At 45.9% G+C, this 19,597-nt stretch overlaps 1 protein-coding gene across 1 annotated transcript; it reads right to left on the reverse strand.

The window, feature by feature from the left end:
* Window positions 1-212: 212 nt before the first annotated feature.
* Cxcr3 (C-X-C motif chemokine receptor 3) lies at window positions 213-6,971 on the reverse strand. Its single transcript, XM_055595722.1, has 3 exons — window positions 6,963-6,971; window positions 2,681-2,779; window positions 213-1,677 (listed from the first exon to the last, which is right to left on the reverse strand). The coding sequence occupies exons 1-3, from the start codon at window positions 6,969-6,971 to the stop codon at window positions 586-588; spliced, it is 1,200 nt and encodes a 399-aa protein (XP_055451697.1). The 3' UTR covers window positions 213-585.
* Window positions 6,972-19,597: the final 12,626 nt, after the last annotated feature.

The raw sequence follows: 19,597 nt of genomic DNA on the forward strand, positions 1-19,597 counted from the left end.
GACATCACCCAAGCTCATGACTGTCTAGCAGCTCCACTAAGCAGCACAGGTTCCAGCAGAGGGCACATCAGACCCCAGGAAGGCAGAGAGACAGTCAGTCAGGATGAGGGAAAAAGTGCACACTAGAGTCCAGTCAGACCCGGTCCAAATGATGACTGTGAATACAATCTGGTCCTCATTATCTTATTTATTGAGAGTTTAAGCAGGGTTTTTAGACATAAAATTGGGCAAATATTGAGATACTGGGGACCACGGTCAGTGCTGAGCTAGGCCTGGCTCTCTATGCTCTTTGCCTCTTATTCCTCTCACATGGGCAAGGCTTTATTCTACTTGCTGATTTAGGAGGGTAGTGAGGCTTCAGGCAGCACGTTCTGAAAAATCAAAATAGGGTGTGGCAGCTAAGGCACAATAAGGGTGCTGGGCATGGAGCTGGGAGAGTGGTTCTCAGGAGACCTGGAGGTGCTGAGCTGCCAGTGAGTCCCAGCAGCAATGTTATGGGTGAGTCAGAGCTAGCCCAGACACAGGAGGAGAAGAACTGCAGTGTGTTAGGACTTGGGTTGCACAGGCTACAGTTCCATTCCAGAGTTACAAGCCCAAGTAGGAGGCCTCTGTTGTCTCAGACCAGGATGATTCTCTCCAGGAAGATGATGGCTGCCTCTGCGGCCCTCTCTGGTGAGAGCAGCCCATGCGCATGAGGAGCATCCACATTTGTTCTCTGAACTTCACTCCCACAAAGGCGTAGAGCAGTGGGTTGAGGCAGCAGTGCATGTAGCCCATGCCCGACGTGATTGACTTGGCCACGTCCACATGGCTTTCTCGACCACAATTGCGGGCCAAAACTCCCAGGTCCATGAGGATATCCACTATCACCACCAGGTGATAGGGGGTCCAGCAGATGGCAAAAGCCACAACCACCACTACCACTAGCCTCATAGCTCGCAAGCGCCTCTGGCCTCTGGAAGCCAGCAGCACAGCCAGGATATGGGCATAGCAGTAGGCCATGACTAGAAGGGGTAACAGGAAACCAGCCACCAGCTGCAGTACACGCAGAGCAGTACGACCCACCTGTGGGAAGTTGTACTGGCAGTGGGTAGCTTTGAGACGCTCATCATGGCTGGCCGATAGGTAGATAAAATCTGGGAGGGCAAAGAGCAGACAGAGTCCCCAGACAACAACGCAGGTGAGGGCTACACGTACCCTGGGGTCCCTTCGGTAGATCTGGGTGGCATGCACTATGCTCAGATAGCGGTCAAAGCTTATACAGGCCAGCAGGAAGGCCCCTGCATAGAAGTTGATGTTGAAGAGGGCACCTGCCACTTTGCAGAGGCCAGAGCCAAAAACCCACTGGACAGCAGCATCCACTGCCCACAGTGGGAGTGTCAATACCAGAAGTGCATCAGCTACAGCCAGATGGAGCAGGAAGGTGTCTGTGCTGCTCAGGGCGGTGCGCTGACTCAGCAGTACAGCAGCCACTGCTCCATTGCCTAGCAGCCCCAGCAAAAAGAGGAGGCTGTAGAGGGCTGGCAGGAAGGCTCTGTCAAAGTTCAGGCTGAAGTCTTGTGGGCAGGGCGGGGAGGTAGAGAAGTCGCTCTCATTTTCCCCATAATCATAGGGAGAGGTGCTGTTTTCCAGAAGAAATTCAAGGTCCAAACCATCTAGCACTTGACGTTCACTAACCTGCCCGAGGAAGGGAGAAAGAGGAAAGGAAGGCCGTCTCCATCAAGGCCTTGATTTCACTGTCTTGACCCTTTGTGCCTTGTCATTTACTCTGATGGGTGTTTCCCTTAGTAACAGCTCTTTCTGGGCCAAACCCTGAGCTATCAACCTGTCCCAGGCCCATTCCTCTTTAACTCCATCTACTCAGACTGGGAAGGTGACTCCCCTTCTTACAGGAGGGCAACCCCTGGACCCTCGGGTTATCTTCACACAGGGCAGGCATCCTGCAGGAGGAGGAACTTTCTTCCAGGGCCTGGAGCCTTCCATTCTTTCCCTTAATCTTCACTCCTGGTGGCTTGTCAGCCTCAATGCTATGGCCGCACCAGGATCAACCACATGCCTCTCCAGGTACTTCCCTGCTCCACCTTCTAGTCCCTGGTCCTCCTTTCCTCCCTCAGCCCTTCTCTGGTGACCTGACTTTCTGGCTTCACATAAGGCTTTTCTACAAACCACAGTGTACCCCTCCACACAGCATGCTTGCTTCCCTTCCCCTACCCAGAGTCTTGTGCAACCATTTGAGCACCTTCTGAGCTCCCCACCCAAGCCCTAATTGGTTTCATTAAGATGGCCAGGCTTGATTTCAAACTCTTGGGCTCACCTGAGCTTTCTGCTTCTGCCTCCCAAGTAGCTAGGACAACATGGAAGTACCAGTCATCCAGATAGAAGGAATCTTCTTCACCGTTCGCCCCTTCACCCCATCCTAAACTACCCAAAAGCTAGAGATCACCAAAGTTGAGTCTCTAAGAACTGACATTTTTAGATAAGGCATCCAAGCCACAGAAGCAGGAGACATGCCTGTGGTTAGTGGCCAGACTAGGTTCCCAAATCCCACTACTGCTCTTATCCTAACCTCTGCCCTCCCTGTGGCTTACTCAGTCTTCTGGTGCCCCATGGCTTCGGGCCAGCCAGCCTTGTCCCTGGTATCAGACACTGTAATGTAGCTGAGCTGGACAGCAGAACTTACCTCAAGGTACATGGCTAGGCTGGTGCTCTGGCTGTTGCTGCTGGGATCAGGCTCAGTGCTGCCTGCTTCTCTGCTTTGGCACTTGTGGTTGGGAACTTGCTGTGAACAGAGGAAGTGAAGATTTCACAGCTCAGCACAGCCTCTTCCAAGGGGTTATCTACACCAGCCCTCCACGGGGTCCCTTTTCTGCCACTCCTGTGGCGAGGTAAATATACTTGGAAGGAGCTAGCCAGGAACTTGGGACTGTTACCAAGTCTGCGGTTCTAGTCCTACTCAATACCATTCACAGATAACTAACTATGTCTAGGAAGAGGCAGGAAGTGTGATTTGATGGCAGAGACTGGAGAAGGGAAGCCACCTTCTCCCCAGCAAGGCTGGGATTGGAGTCTCATTAGGACTGGATTAGAGTGGGATATGGTATGAATACTGGCCATCATAACTGCATAGGAAGGGAAGACATTTCCAAGAGCAGCACACCACCTCTTTTTTCCCCTAATTTGAGGCTGATTGGATTTGACCTGACATTGGTGGATATGTACATATAAAATCATTATGGGATTATAATGAGCCCAAGGACATCTGCAATGTCCGTATGGTGTCCAGACTAGATGGAACTGGTCAGGAGCATGCTCAGAAATTGGGGAAATATGTGAGAACCCAGTGTTTGGGAGCCGAGACTGTGGGTCAAAAACAAGCGCACAACTGTTAGGACAACAGGAGTAACGGAGTTCTATCTGGTGACAGAGCAAGAAAGACTGGGTCCTAGAGAAGCATCTGGGGTGGCTGGGTGGAGGTTCTTTGAGGATAGAGCAGAGGTCTAAAGCCACACCAAGGGGAAGTAGAGGGCAGCCCTGCTGTCAGGTGCAAGAAGTGCTTCTGTATCACACTTCTTGTTCACTGCTCAGCAACCTGGACTACGTGCTGGTCTGTCCCGCAGTTGTGCCTGGGACACAGACCCATCTGAGTGCTCAGAAAAGGATGTTAGCAGTCTTAAAATTATTGGGACTGTTACCGAGTCTGTGGTTCTTGTCTTACCCAATACCATTCACAAATAACCAAATATGTCTAGGACTGTCCTTTAAGACAGTCTCATTCTGTAGCCCGACATGGTTTTGAACTCACAGCATCCTACCTGGCTGAGCCTCCTGAGTGCTAGGATTACAGGAGCCCACCATTTCTCACAGCATTTGGCAGGAGGAGACATAGTCCATTGTCTTTTAAATGGACAAACTGATATATTCGTCCAGGTAAAACCAAATGGAGATCTACCTATTTTTCATGAGGCTAAATGCAGAGGAGCCCATGCCTAGATGATGGAAGAGGCAGGTAAAAGAATATTGTATATACTTTGGTTCCACCTATGTACATGGTAGAAATCACCACAGCAAGCAAAAGCATGCAGGCATCAGTGCCAGGTAGTGGAAGTCAGGACTGTGTAAGTCTTTCTTCAGGGACTGGCTATGTGACACTGGCTAGACTAGAACTCAAGAGGCTGGCCTCCAGCTCAGGGATCTGCATGCCTCTGCCTCCTGAGTACTGGGATTAAAGTTGTGGGCTACCATACCTGACTTAAATGTGATTCTTTTTGAAAAAAGGACGTGTGTATAGCCTGGGATGGCTTTGAATTCATGACCCTAACCCTGCCTTAGCTTCCTGAGTGCTGCCATTACAGGTATAAGCCACCACAGTGGCCTGATGCTTAGATTTCAAGCAAGTTGTTCCCCCAATTCAGACCAGGCTTATTGCCATAGCATGCACCTGAAAAAAACGTAATGCCCCTCTCTTCCTGTGGACAGGTGGGACACTTCTCTGAAAAAGCCTGTCACCTGCAGGTCAAAGGGAACAGAGGTCTTGGAGGAGGTCAAGAGCTCGCAGGTCAAAGGGAACAGAGGTCTTGGAGGAGGTCAAGAGCTCGGTGAATGGAGCAGACTAAGAGGATTCCTGAGGCCAGGCCAGTCAGGATGTGTAAGACATGGCACTTAACTGCCTGTAGAGGCAGAGAAGACAGAAGCCTGGGAAACACCACAAAATCCCTTCCGTGCCCACTAAGACCATGGTTTCCCCAGGCCTGTCTGTGACTTATGCACATGAGAAAAATAACTGCAAAGGTTGTATACTTGTTCATTTTCAAGGCCTTAGTCTGGCATTGTGTTCCTCATCCCATTTTATTGAGAGTAAAGGGGACTTTTGCTTTATGAAAGCAGTGGTGGTGAAAACAGATGGTCATTTTAGAAATAACTTGTGTTGGCAGAAGCTGGCAATCAAGTGTGTGTCTTCCCAGTGTCTGCTGACCCATTACTGCACTATATGAAGTGTATAGGTATAGGGACGCCTAGTCTCCTTCCTAGGCCTTAGTCTTCTCATTTGTCTAGGGAAGATGATCCTTACCTTCCCAGGTTGCTGGGAGGAATACCATCCTGAAGGTCAGGTGTGTAGAGCCTTCCTTTCTGAGGCCTGACAGCCAGATGTCAGGATTGGGTCCTGATAGACCAGGTGAGCCTCTCTCTCACTGCTCTTGAGTGACTTGCACAGCTGTCATGCAATTGGCAGAACACTGAGCTTGTGGAACTCCAGGCCTAGTTCCACCTGCCATCCTCTGTGATCATGGACAGATCAGAATGATACCCAGGCAGTTCCCTCAGCAGAGTTGTTCTAAGATGAGCTGAGATAACCGCAGGCTTAGGCATCTAGCACTGGGCCAAGGGATTAGCACAGGTGCAGCTACGAGCCCAAGGTGAGTACATATAGACCCCCAAACCAGAGCTGCTTAGAATCTTCGGTGCCAAGGGAGCCCACGATAGAGGGTAGTGGCTTAGGGCACATATGAGTGTGGCTGTCGCCAGGGCCAGAGGACTCGTTCTCCATAAAAGTGGTTGGACCCTGTCCTCGATTGATAGAGGAGCTCTGCCAGTCCTAGCCAAACTCCCTGGCTGCCCTGCTATGTGACCCTGGGAAAGCAGTTCATCTCTCTGCTTCACTTTGACGAGTGGGTCTAAGGATAGCATATACATTTGATGGAGTTGCCCTGTGGACTGTACCGCCTACGTATAGATACTATGTGACAAAGATGGGTGCCCAATATGTAGCTCACTCCCCCTCTTCTGCTGCCAATCCAGCTCCCAAGCCTCAAAACTTCAGTGTGGGGCATCAGCTGTTGTTTGCAGCTGAGATACCCTGGAAGTCTCCTGTGTCACAGTGCTGAGCCAAGCTCTCACCTAGCCTTCAGTTTGGTAGTTTTCTATCCCAAGACTAGGCCAGAGTCAGCTACCTAGCCAGAAGCTCCCGGCCTGTGTTCTGGTCTCTGGGCCCTCCCTCTTCTGCAGCAGAGAGGAACTAGGAGGAAGTTAGTCAGAGTGAAGCTGCCTGGGGCCCCACCAGTGGTCAAGGTGTGAAATGTGCACCTGGCTCAACTCTGCCTCCCCTCCCCCTGTTGTTTTTCATTCTTTCACACCTCTGGGCTGTGGTTTGGAGAGATAGGAGGCTGGGAGATAGACACCTTTGTGCCCAGTCCCTCACAGGAAGGAGGGCCCCTACATCAGGGACAAGGGCCATTTTCTTCTCTTCTCTAGCCAGCTGCTTCACAGCCTTCTGATGTCCACACAATACACCCCTAAGCTAAGCTTCCAAAAGCTTCTGACTCGGCTGTCATGAGAGTCTGCCTAGGCAAGGCCCCAGACTCCTAAAATCACGAAGAGTCCCATCTCTGGACAGGCGGCTCTCACACTCCTAGGTCTTGAGGCGTTCTTCCCTTGGCTCCCAATTTCCCAAGGGAAGGAGTACTCGTGCTACAAGGAGACCCAGGGATGGGAGACCCAGGGACGGGGATATTGGGTGGAGTGTGTCCAAGGTCCCGTCCTCTGCCCATAATAGCACACCTCAGCCCTTCTGGGGTTGTTCAAACCCTTTCGAAGTATACTGGGGCCCAGGGATGCAGTGGGTCAGGCGTTTGGCAGTTGTCCCAGGGCTGCTCCTGTCTTAGGAGCTGGGTGAGGCCCAGCTGGGTGATATGACCACCTGTCATTTGTTGTTAATTTTATCTTGGGTGCTGTTCTTAAGTGGTTTGATGTTGCTGTTGTGTCAGGTTTGACATAAAGTCTAAATAATCCAGGCTGGCTTCACACCACAGTTATCAAACCCTCTAAAATGGCACTGATTTCACTGTCTCAAACCCTCTAAAATGGCACTGATAATGTCCCAAAATGACAGTCTGGGCTCAGCTCAGGCTGGACTCCGACAGGATAAACAGAAGGCTTGCTGGCGGATAGACAAAAAGCTTACTTACCTTCAGCATTCCTCAGGAACCTGCTTCTGTTCTCAGGAGGAGACACTAATTCCCTTCCCATGGCAACTTCTGCAAATGAGGCACCTGATTCCCTATTAGCACATGCCTGTAACACATATGAAAGCTCCCACACTAGCTTTCGGGGTCATCTCACCTCCCCCACGCTATTCTAAACCTCCAGGTTGTTTTGGCTTGCAGACCTCTCTTCCTGCAGCCACCCCCCCCCTCCTTTATAATTGGCAAGGCCTTTGCTACCCATTTGCTACTCTTGCTGTCCCTGAGAGGTAGCCCCAGCAGCTTCGGTTTTGACCCAAAGCCTTTGGCTATTCTCTACACCCCCAAGAGGTAGCAATGGCAGCTTTGAACTTCCCCAAAGGAAGCTTTCTTTTTTTTCTGTCCACAGAGTGGTCGGTCGAGTTCAGTGGTTTCACTGTGCCCTCACTTACAACTACCTAGGTGGCTCAAGACATATGTTTTTGTTTGCTTGTTTGTTTGTTTGTTTGTTTGTGCTGTTGTTGTTACCAAAAACATAGTTTGTAATCCTGCATATGAGAATTTCTTTTTCTCACCAGTGGTAAGGGACTCATTTTTCTTCCCATCTCTTCTTAATCTTCCCTGTCCCTCTATCCTGCCTCATTTGAACTCTCTGAACTGCTGGAAAATGATTCAACTAATCAAAACTAATTACCTACAATCCCAGCAGGCCATGGTGTTAGCCTTGGCAACCCTGTGCGTGGTGCGGCGGCACTAGCTCTGCCTCCTTTTACACCAGTGCTCATATTTCTGCATCCAGACAGGAAGTCATCTGCATAGGCACAGGCATGAGGGCTGTCCCTGCCAGAGCCCTGCTGTCCTGTGAGGCAATGTGGCGCATAGGAAGTCAGTCCCTGGATTGCGGATCAGGCTGAACTGTGTTGCTGGCTCTGCCATTCACCAGCTGCATAACCGTGTGTAGGTTCTTTCGTATCCCTATGCCTTGTTTTTCCCCTCCGGGTTGAAAGAGAAAAATATACTGTCTGTGTCTGTGTAAAGGCACTCAGAACAGTTGCCTGGCAGTCCCAGGTTTCTCACTAGTGATGGCTGCTCAGCTTAACACGTCCAATGAGACAGCTTCATTTGCCTTGAGTCATACTAGAAAATCAAAGCCTTGGTCTTGTATAGGTTTTGGAAGTGTAAAGGCCTTTGGCTTTGGGGCCTGAGTACCATCTTGAGTTTCCATACCCAGTTAATGGTGGGCAGTCCCTCCAGCCAAGGTTCCTGACACATGGCCAACTAGATGCTGAGCATCAAGCCAGAGCCCAGAATCTGGGCCTTGCCCCTGGGCACAGGCCTTAGAAGGAACTTGAGGGAAACCCCAGGAAACCTCAACTGTAGACAAAGCACTGGCAACTAGGAATACTGAGTGCGATAGAAAGCAAAGCATACCAACTGGTTATCTATTACCTGATAAACATACACACAAGTAAAACTGTACAGACTGAGAAGGTTGTACTCACGTACTTAGGAATATATGTACATACAAATATATGACAACAATTAAAAAAAAGGCCATGAATTTCAAAGAGAGGCTCTCATGAGAGGATTTTGAGACACAAAGGGCAAGAGGGAAATGATGTTATTATATTATAATATCAAAAGATAAAACTACTAAAAAAAAAAAACTTGAAGAGGCGTCATATCAAAAGCATATACTCCCCTGTGGCTCCTAAGAGTTTGTCATTCACAGAATCCCAGGACAATTGCTGGTTTAGCCAAAATGTCAAGGTGAGTGGACAGATGGGTGGTAACAACAATATTCATCAGTAACACTTACGTAATGTTTATCGTGTATCAGCTACTGTTTGAGGCAGCCCCGCCACACACACAGACACACAGACACACACACACACACACACACACACACACACACCTATCTTCAGAAAAGCTCATTGTATGTTCCATTCTCGCTTTAAAGACAGGAAACAAGCTCCAAGTGATTAATTTCCAAGATCCATAGCAGATGTGTATCCGAATCAGGATTTCAAGCCAGGCTGGCTCCAAAATCCATACCTACCCAGTCTGTTCAGCTCTGAGCAGGGAACACATTTCATCTTGTGAATACTTGATTTGAAATTCAACAGTATTTCAAAGGCCTTTATGTGCAGTTAGGAAGAGCAGGGAACACAGATAGCTGTGCCTGGCATGGGCTACCTAGGCACTGATCACTTTGCAAGTCCCCAACAGGGGCCAGGGAAAAGCAGTTCCCTTCTGGAAACAGGAGAGCTCCTCCTGACTTCCACAGCTAGAGAGAGGAGAGAATAGGAAAACAAGAGACTCTAGAGTGGGAACTGGAAGTGGTTGCCAAGGAAACCAGTAGTGTGCTCAAAGCTGAGCCTGGCTGGTTGGGGGATGGGACAGAAGAGAAAAAGGAAATTATATTATTAAAAACTCACAATGTTTTGGAGGATGGCTTAGGATGGCCACTCACCTAGCGGCCAGAGTGTTTATAAATCAGGATAACTTATGGTCTAGCCAAGAAAGGGCTTGCATTGCACATCTTTAATCCTAGCACTTGGGAGGTGGCAGGAGGATCAGAAATTCAAGGTCATCTTCAGCGAGTTTGAGGCTAGCCAGGCATCATTAAGACCTTATTTCAGAATTGACCCCCCCCCACTAAGAAAAAGGGGGCTAGAAAAGCAGGAAGTGAGGGAGAGAAGAGAGGCCAGTGATGAAGAGAAACATGAATTGGGTATGGTAGTTTACACCTGTGATCCTAGCACTCCAGAGGCCAAGGCAGGAGGATTGTAAGTTCTAGGCCAGCCTGGGTTACATGGCCTAGCTGGGGGGGAGGGAGGGATAAGAAGGTGAGTTTTGGGGGGCTGTTAGCTGAATCGAGAGTGACTGGAAGGGGGAGAGGAGGGAAGGGAGACTGTGATCGAGATGCAATGTATGAGAGAAGAATAAAAGAAAAGGGAAGAAAAGAGTGACAGGGAAGGAAGAGAAGGTGATTTGCAGTTGAATTCAGAGGATTGTGATTGACCCCCAGCCTGGTCTGCCTTTAGCGGGTGGGTCTCCGTCTCCTTGCACACTTGTCATGAGGATGTCTCCATTGTGGCGCATTATCTTGCTCTCAGAGTGAAGTAAAGACAGAGAGCAATAAAACAGGATCGGATGATTGGGGAGGAGGTCCCCCCCTATCAGTGGACTTGGAAAGGGGCACGGTGGAGATGAGGGAGGGACGGTGGGATTGGGAGGGAATGAGGGAGCGGGACACGGCTGGGATACAGAGTTAATAAAATGTAACTGATAAGAAAAAAAAAATAAAATTAAATAATAAAAAAAGAAGAAAAAAGACAGAGAGCATCCTTTTCCAATATATTTTTTCATTTATTTGTTCACTTTACATCCCGGTTGCAGCACCCTTCCTCCTCTCCTCCTAGCCCCGTAATCCCTTCTGCTTTCCCCTATCTCCCTTTTCATACTCCTCAGAAAAGGGGAGTTCCCCCTTAACCCATCCCAGCCCATCGGGTCTCATCAAGACTGAGCGCATCCTCATCCACTGAGGCCAGGCAAGGCAGCCCTGCCAGGGGAAAGTGATCAAAAAACAGGCCAACAGAGGCCAGATTTAAGGCATGAGCTTTTGGGGACAGAGACAAGCAGGAGAAAGACAGGTGCATATCCAAGTGTGGATAGCAACTTCTCAACAGCCAGCGATGCTTCTGTGTCTTCACAACAGCTCTTCATACAATTCTGTGCCTTTCTAAACTACATTATGATTTACAACAAGGGTTACAGATGAAGCAAAATTTAAGATTATGTAAAAGTGCATGGTTGACTAGAGACCCAGAGGGATAGCTCTGAATCAGAATGCTTACCACTCTTGCAAAGGACCTGAGTTTGATTGCAAACACCCATGTCTGAGAGCTCACAACTTCTTCATGTAACTCCAGCTATCTAGGGGATCTGAAATCTTCCTCTGGCCTCCTAGGTCACCTACATGCACATGCATATACTCGTACACAAACATATACTAAAAACAATAAAATAAGTACTTTAAAATGCATACGGTTTACTTAATTTAGTTAACTTACAACATTTCCTTGAGGCTGCGGTAGGAAATTCTGAGTGCGTGAGGTACTGAGTGAATGTGTGTTGTTGATGTCGGCACTGCCATGTCAAGGACCCAGAGGGGAATGGCAAATCTTCCCTCTAGCCTCGTGTGGATGAGAAGAGTGTGTGTAGAAAACACCCCCATTAACTACCCTCCCACACACCTTAGATACCTATGTCCTTAAGACCACTTGACTACAGAGCCTGCTCATTCTGAGATTAGCTAATCCTGTCTCCTTGATCCAGCTGTATGCTATAAACCCTGCCTCCTTGTTTATCTGTATGCAATGACTCTGTCTCCTTGTTCAGCTGTGTACAATGACCCTTACACTCACTCTCTGTTCAACTCTATATAACAAACACCCTGTGCTTGCTGCCGTTTCTCCATCTGAAAGTCCAGACCACTAGATCCTCGCTTTCTGTCAGTGTGTCCATCTGTTTTTTTGTTGTTGTTGTTTGTTTGTTTGTTTGTTTTTCTTCATTACCTTGCCAGCCCAGTCAGGTCTCTCCCTGGAGGCTTGCTGGACTCTTCAGATGGGGAATGTAGCTCAGTTGATGGAGCTCTTTCATAAAGTGCGTGAAGCCCTGGGTTCGATCAGGATGGCATAAACTGGGTCTGCTGATGTGTGCCTGTACTCCTAGCATTGGAGGTACAAGCAAGAGGATTCAAAATTCAAGGTCACCTTTTACCACATATCAAATTCAAGGCCAGCCTGCTACATAAGACCCTGTCTCAACAATTTTTCTCTTTTGTAATTAAATTGTAGGGTGGTTTTATGAGTTTTGTTGTTGTTGTTGTTGTTTCGATTTTGGTGTGAGAGAGGAATATTAGTATGGCTAAGTTCAGGGTTGCAAGTATCTGGCCCTAAGCAACCACAGTCCTTTTATTATTTTGAATATCCTTGTTTGAGATGTCCAAGTATCGTATTGCTATGATAAAATGCCTTGACACAAGCAACTTAGGGGAGAAAAAATATTTCTTTTAGCTCCTAACTCCAGGCTACAGTCCACCATAACAGGGACTCACAGACAGCAGGAGCTTGAAGCAGCTCATCACATCCACAGCAGGAGCAGAGAGAGAGAATGAAGGCATGCATACTTGTACTAAGCTCACTTCTACACTCTTATAGAATTCAGAACCCAAACCCAGGGGATGGTGCCACTCACAGTGGGCTGGGTTTTCACATATGAATTAAGTAATCAAAACAGTCTCCTCAGACATGCCCATAGACCAACCTTATCTAGGTAATCGTTCATTGAGACTGTCTTCAGTGTGACTCTAGAGTTTATCAACTTGACAATTAAAACTGAGAGACATGGGTATCTTCAGGAAAACACACATTTTTGTAGTAGGCATTTTGCTTCTGTCAGTTCTATTGAAGTCAACTTGTACCAGCAGATATGCAAACTAGATGGGCTGGACATCTGGCTCCATGGCTCAAAACTGCCTGTAACTCCAGCTCCTTGGGATCTGATACCCTTCTGACTTCCTTATATGTATAGACATGCACATGTACTCAAATAAAGAGATAGTTTAATTAAATTTTTATATTTATATTAATTACAGTTTATTCATTTTGTATCTCAGCTGTAGCCCCCTCCCCCATTCCCTCCCAATCCCCCCTCCCTCCCTCATCTCCTCCCATGCCCCTCTCCAAGTCCACTGATAGGGGAGGTTCTCCTCCCCTTCCATCTGACCCTAGCTTATCAGGTCTCATCAGGACTGGCTGCATTGTCCTCCTCTGTGGCCTGGCAAGGCTGCTCCTCCCTCAGGGGGAAGAAATCAAAGAGCCAGCCACTGAGTTCAGGTCAGAGACAGTCCCTGTTCCCCTTACTAGGACACCCACTTGGATACTGAGCTGCCATGGGCTACATCTGAACAGGGGTTCTAGGTTATCTAGATTATATCCATGAATGGTCCTTGGTTGGAGTATCAGTCTCAGAAAAGAAGCCTGTGCCCAGACCTTTTGGTCCTGTTGCTCTCCTTGTGGAGCTCCTGTCCTCTCCAGGTCTTACTATCTCCCCCTTTCATAAGATTCCCTGCACTCTGCCCAAAGTTTGGTTATGAGTCTCAGCATCTGCTTTAATACCCTGCTTGGTAGAGTCTTTCAGAGGCCCTCTGTGGTAGGCTCCTGTCCTGTTTCCTGTTTTCTCCTTCTTCCAATGTCCATCCCATTTGTCTTTCTGAGTGTGGATTGATCATCGTATCCAGGGTCCTCTTTCTTGCTTAGCTTCTTTATGTGTGCAGACTTTAGTATGTTTATCCTATATTATAGGTCTAATATCCACTTATAAGTGAGTATATACCATGTGTGTCTTTGTGCTTCTGGGATACCTCACTCAGGATGATCTTTTCTAGATCCCACCATTTGCCTGTAGATTTCATGATTTTCTTTTTTTTTAATTGCTGAGTAGTATTCCATTGTGTAAATGTACCACAATTTCTCTATCCATTCCTCTGTTGAGGGATATCTGGGTTGTTTTCAGCATGTAGCTATTATGAATAAAGCTTCTACGAAGAGGGTTGAGAAAATGTCCTTGCTGTGTACTTGAGCATCTTTTGGATATATGCCTAGGAGTGGTATAGCTGGATCTTGAGGAAGCATTATTTCTAATTGTCTGAGAAAGTGCCAGATTGATTTCCAAAGTGGTTGTGCCAGTTTACATTCCCACCAGCAAAGGAGGAGGGTTCCCCTTTCTCCACATCCTCTCCAGCATGCATTGTCACTTGAGATTTTTATCTTAGCCATTCTGATGGGTGTAAGGTAAAATCTCAGGGTTGTTTTGATTTGCATTTCCCTGATGACTAAGGATGTTGACCATTTCTTAAGTGTTTCTGTGCCATTCTATATTCCTCTACAGAGAAGTCTCTGTTTAGGCTCTCTACTCCACGTTTTAATTGGATTGCTTGATTTGTTGCTTTTTTAACTTCTTTAATTCTTTATATATTCTGGATATTAGCCCTCTGTCAGATCTAGGGTTGGTAAAGATCCTTTCCCAGTCTGTAGAGCCCCGTTTTGTTCTGGTGACAGTGTGCTTTGCTTTACAGAAACTCTTCAGCTTCATGAGATCCCATTTATTGATTGTTTATCTTAGAGCTTGTGCTGTTGGTGTTCTGTTCAGAAAGTTGTCTCTTGTGCCAATGAGTTGTAGGCTCTTCCCCACTTTTTCTTCTAACTGATTTAGTGTGTCTGGTTTTTATGTTGAGGTCTTTGATCCACTTGGACTTTAGTTTTGTGAAGGGTGATAAATATGGATCTATTTGCATTTTTCTACATTGTAGACATCCAGTTAGACCAGCACCATTTGTTGAAGATGCTGTCTTTTTTCCATTGTATGTTGTTGGCTTCTTTGTCAAAAATCAAGTATCCGTAGGTGTGTGGGTTGATTTCTGGGTCTTCTATTCAATGCCATTGATCCATCATTCTATTTCTATGCCAGTACCATGCAGTTTTTATTACTATTGTTCTGTAGTACAGCTTGAGATCAGAGATGGAGATACTTACAGGTGATCTGTTGTTTTACAGGATCGTTTTGGCAATTCTGGTTTTGTTCTTCTTTTTTCCATGTAAAGTTGAGAATATTTCTTTCAATGTCTGTAGAGAATTGGGTTGGTATTTTAATGGGAACTGCATTGAATCCATAGATTGCTTTTGGCAGAATGGCCATTTTCACTATGTTAATCCTACCAATCCATGAGGATGGGAGATCTTCCCATCTTCTGATATCTTCTTCAGTTTCGTTCTCTAGAGGCATGATGTTTTTGTTTTTTGTTTTTTGTTTTTTTTTTTTTTTTGGAACAGTTTTTTCACTTAGTTGGTTAGAGTCACACCAAGGTACTTTATGTTATTAGTGGCTATTGTGGAGGGTGTTGTTTCCCTAATTTCTTTCTCAGCCCTTTTGTCTTTGCTATATAGGAGGGCTTCTGATTTTTTTGAGTTAATTTTGTATCCAGCCACTTTTCTGAAGGTGTTTATCAGCTGAAGGAGTTCTCTGGTTGAAATTTTGGGGTTGCTCATGTGTACTTTTATATCATGTGTATATAACTATACTTTGACTTCTTCCTTTCCAATTTGTATCCTCTTGATCTCCTTTAGTTGTCTTATTGCTCTAGCTAGGACTTCAAGTACTATGTTGAAGAGATATGGAGAGAGTGGGCAGCCTTGCCTTTTCCCTGAGTTCAGTGGGATCAATTTAAATTTCTCTCCGTTTAGTTTGATGCTGGCTATAGGTTTGGTGTATATTGTCTTTAGTATGTTTGGGTATGTGCTTTGTATCCCTGATCTCCCTAAGACTTTAAACATGAATGGGTGTTGGATTTTGTTAAATTCTTTCTCAGCATCCAAGGAGATGGTCGTGTGGTTTTTCTCCTTCAGTTTGTTTATATGGTAGATTACCCTGATGGATGTCCGTATATTGAACCACCCCTGCATGCCTGGGATGAAGCCTACTTGGTCCAGGTCGATGATATCTTTTATGTGTTCTTGGATTCAGTTTACAAGTATTTTATTGAGTATTTTTGCATCAATGTTCATAAGAGAGATAGGTCTGAAGTTCTCTCTTTTTTTTTGTTGGGTCTTTGTGTGACTTAGGTATCAAGGTGACTGTGGCTTCACAGAATGAGTTTGGCAATGTTCCTTCTGTTTCTATTTTGTGGGATGGTTTGAAGAATACTGGAGTTAGCTCTTCTTCGAAGGTCTGGTAGAATCATGTGCTGAAACCATCTGTCCCTGTGCTTTTTTTGGAAGGGAGACTTTTGACGACTTCTTCTATTTCCTTGGAGGATATAGGACTATTCCATCTATTTACCTGAGCTTGATTTAATTTTAGTAAATGGAATCTATCAAGAAAATTGTCCATTTCCTTTAGATTTTCAAATTTTGTGGCATACAGGCTTTTGTAGTAAGACCTAATGGTTGTTTGGATTTCCTCAGTGTCTGTTGTTATGTCCCCTTTTTCGTTCCTGATTTTGCAGATTTAGATAGTTTCTCTCTGCCTTTTAGTTAGCTTGGCTAAGGGTCGGTCTGTCTTGTAGATTTTCTCAAAGAGCCAGCTCTTGGTTTCATTGATTCTTTTAATTGTTTTATTTGTTTCTAATTTATTGATTTCACCCCTGAGTTTGATTATTTCCAGCTGTCTACTCTTTTTGGTGTGTCTGCTTCTTTTTTTCCTAGGCCTTTCAGGTGAGCCATTAAGTTGCTTGTATGAGATGTTTCAAATTTCTTCTTGAAGGCACTTAGTGCTATGAATTTTCCTCTTAGCTTTTCATCTTAGTTTTCATTGTGTCCCATAAGTTTGGTTGTGTTTGTGCCTTCATTTTCATTGAATTCTAGGAAGTCTTTAATTTAATTCTTTATTTCTTCCTTAACCCAGCTGTCACTGCGTAGCGAATTGTTTAGTGTCCATGTGTGTGTAGGCTTTTTGTTATTTCTGGGTTTTTTGTTTGTTTTTTTTGTTTGTTTGTTTGTTTTTGTTTTTTGTTTTTTGTTTTTTTTAGGTCTAGCTTTAGTCCATGGTGGTCGGGTAGGCTACAAGGGATTGTTTCCATCTTCTTGTATCTGTCGAGGCTTGCTTTGTGACCAACTGTATGGTCTATTTTGGAGAAGGTTCCAAGAGGTGCTGAAAAGTAGGTATACTCTTCTGAATTTGGGTGAAATGTTCTGTAGACCTTTTCTAGGTCCATTTGGTTTAGGACTTCAGTATGTGCCTTTATTTCCCTGTTTAGCTTCTGTCTAGATGATCTCTCCCTTGGTGAGAGTGGAGTGTTGAAGTCTCCCACTATTAAGGTGTTGGGATCGACGTGCGATTTCTGCTTTAATAATGCTTCATTTACAAATGTAGGTGCTCTTGTATTTGGGGCATACACGTTCAGAATTGTGATGTCTTCCTGGTGGAATTTCCCTTTGATGAGAATGAAGTGCCTCTCCTCCTCTTTTTTGATTAATTTTGGTTGAAAGTCTATTTTATTAGCTATCAGGATAGCTATCCCAGCTTGTTTTCTGGGTCCATTTGCTTGAAAAACATTTACTCTGAGGTAGTGTTTATGTTTGTTTCAGAGGTGTGTTTCTTGGATGCAGCAGAATGTTGGATCCAGTTTCCACAATCATTCTGTTGGTCTGTGTGTTTTTATTGGAGAGTTGAGTCCATTGATGTTGATATATAATAGTGACCAATGAATGTTAGTTTCTTTCATTATGGAGTTGGTGGTGTTACTGTGTTTCATTGCTTGTTTTCTTTTATTTATTATTTTTTTTTTGTGGTGAAGTTATCTATATACTATGTTTTTTTTGGATGTAGTTGTTTTCATTGGACTGGAGTTTTCCTTCTAGTATCTTCTGAAGGGCTGGGTTGCTGTGTAGATATTGTTTAAGTTTAGTTTTGTCATGGAATATTTTGTTTTCTCCATCCATGTTGATTGAAAGCTTTGCTGGGTCTAGTAGTCTGGGTTGGCATCTGTGGTCTCTTAGAGTCTACATGACATCTGCCCAGGCCCTTCTGGCTTTCCTAATTTCTGTTGAGAAGGCTCATGTGATTCTGATAGGTCTACCTTTATATATTACTCGGCCTTTTTCCCTTGCTGCTTTTAATATTTTTTCTTTGTTCTGTAGATTTAATGTTTTGACTGTGATGTGACATGAGGTGTATGTTTATGGACATCTCTTTCTTTAGGTTGGGAAAACTTTCTTCTAGGATTGTCTTGAAAATATTTTCTGGACCTTGGAGCCTGGAATCTTCTTTTTCATCTATTCCTATCATTCTTAGGTTTCGTCTGTTCATGGTGTCCTTGATTTCTTAGAGGTTTTGTGTTTGGAACTTTTCCGATTTTACTTTTAATTTGAGAGAAGTATCAGTTTCTTCAAGTGTAACTTCAGCACCCGAGATTCTCTCTTCCATCTCTTGTATTCTATTGGTGATGCTTACCTTTGTGGTTCTTGAACTTTTCTCTAAGTTCTCCAGCTCCAGGGTTTTCTCTGTTTGTGTTTTCTTTATGGATTCTAATTCTGTTTTCATGTCTTGCACCATTTCCTTCATCTGTTCGAATGTGGATTCCTGTCTTTCTATGATGGCTTCTGTTTTCTGTTCATTTCCTCCCTATATGCCACTAATTGTGCCTCAATTTGTTTGGCTGTATTTGCCTGTATTTCTTTGAGAGCTTTGTTCCTTTCCTCTTTGTTTGTCTCCATTTCTCTGGCTATCTCTTTGAGAGATTTGTTCATTTCCTCTTTATGTGCCTCTAATAACTGGATAAGCATAGCTTTAAAATCATTTTCCTGTGTTTCTAATGAATTGAAATATCCATTGTTTTTGTGGGTTGCTGGTGAAGCCACGATGTCCTGATTTTTGTTGGGTGTATTCTTATGCAGACCTCTGGCCATCTGCTTATCTGTAACCTTCACTGTTTGTTCCTGGAGTCTGTACTTCAGACTGAGTCCATCTTTCTCTGGTGTCTGGACCATTCTTCAGGAAGATGAGAAAGGTCCACTGGTTTGAGTGTGTGCATTGGTGTTTCAGCTGTACCTAAAGGAGGAAAGTCTGCAGGCACAGATGCACAAGTGTGGGCAAGCAAGCTTGCATGTGTGCGTGGAAGTGTGCCCTGAAGGACAGGGTTCTAAAGAGTGTAGATGCTTGGAATGTGGTGCTGGGGTGTGTGTGTGTGTGTGTGTGTGTGTGTGTGTGTGTGTTTGTGTGTGTGTGCAGGCACAGGAAGAGTTCGGACACTGGCACCATTCGAGGGCACAATGCACATGCGCAGATTCCCTGAATACCTCAGTGGCCTACAGGCCTGTCATACCGTCAGATCTCTCTCGGCACCAGAAGTTGTTTGCCTGGGCTTGACTGGTAGACCCGCAGAACAGGGGCTTCAATGTTGAGAACGCTGTCCCAAGAATACCTATGCTGCCTACAGTGTGGGTGTGGATGGGAGGGATCCAATGTCTGGCTGCTAGCGTAGATGGACCCAGTATCTGGGGCTCCGCATGCACTTACTTGAAGTCGCACTCACTCTCTAGCGGGTCTAATCAGAAAGCACAGGGGTTCCCGCTGTTCTCTACTCTCTACATTTGGGCCTTCAGGGGCACATGAGAGTGTAGGTGATCCATCAGCTCAGTGGTGCTGCAGCCGCAGAACTTGGAGGCTGGTATAGCGGTCCACTGGGAGTCCAGTCACAGAGGCAGAACTGGGTGGCCACAGGCACAGATGCTTTCTGGGAGGACCTGGGGAGCCATAGGCCTGATTGGCCCAGTGGACCTTGGTAGTCCGATGGATCTGGGTGGCTGGTAGCGCCGGCAGCCCACCACTGAGGGACTGGGAGGCCTGCCTTCTCTGTCTCAGATACTGAGCAGGGAGTTCTGTGCCAGGAGCCATTGAGGAGGGAGAAGGGAGGCCCGACAAGGGGAAATGCGGGGGGTTCGAATGAATGTTCAACACTCTCAGTCCCCGGAGAAGTTCGTGGGTGACCTGGGTCCAAATGGTCTCAGCTCACGGGTTTTCCCCTCTCGCCCAGGAAGCCTCAGTGTCATGTTCTGGCTTCATCTGCCCCTCCACTC

Source organism: Psammomys obesus, unplaced genomic scaffold (genome assembly GCF_907164565.1).
Source record: "Psammomys obesus unplaced genomic scaffold, mPsaObe1.curated_primary_1811, whole genome shotgun sequence".
Taxonomy (NCBI): domain Eukaryota; kingdom Metazoa; phylum Chordata; class Mammalia; order Rodentia; family Muridae; genus Psammomys; species Psammomys obesus.

Coding starts and splice junctions, on each gene's coding strand:
- Cxcr3 (XM_055595722.1), bottom strand. Junction 1,678..2,680: donor GCCTAGCCATGTACCTTGAG/GTAAGTTCTGCT, acceptor TTCCTCGGGCAG/GTTAGTGAACGTCAAGTGCT.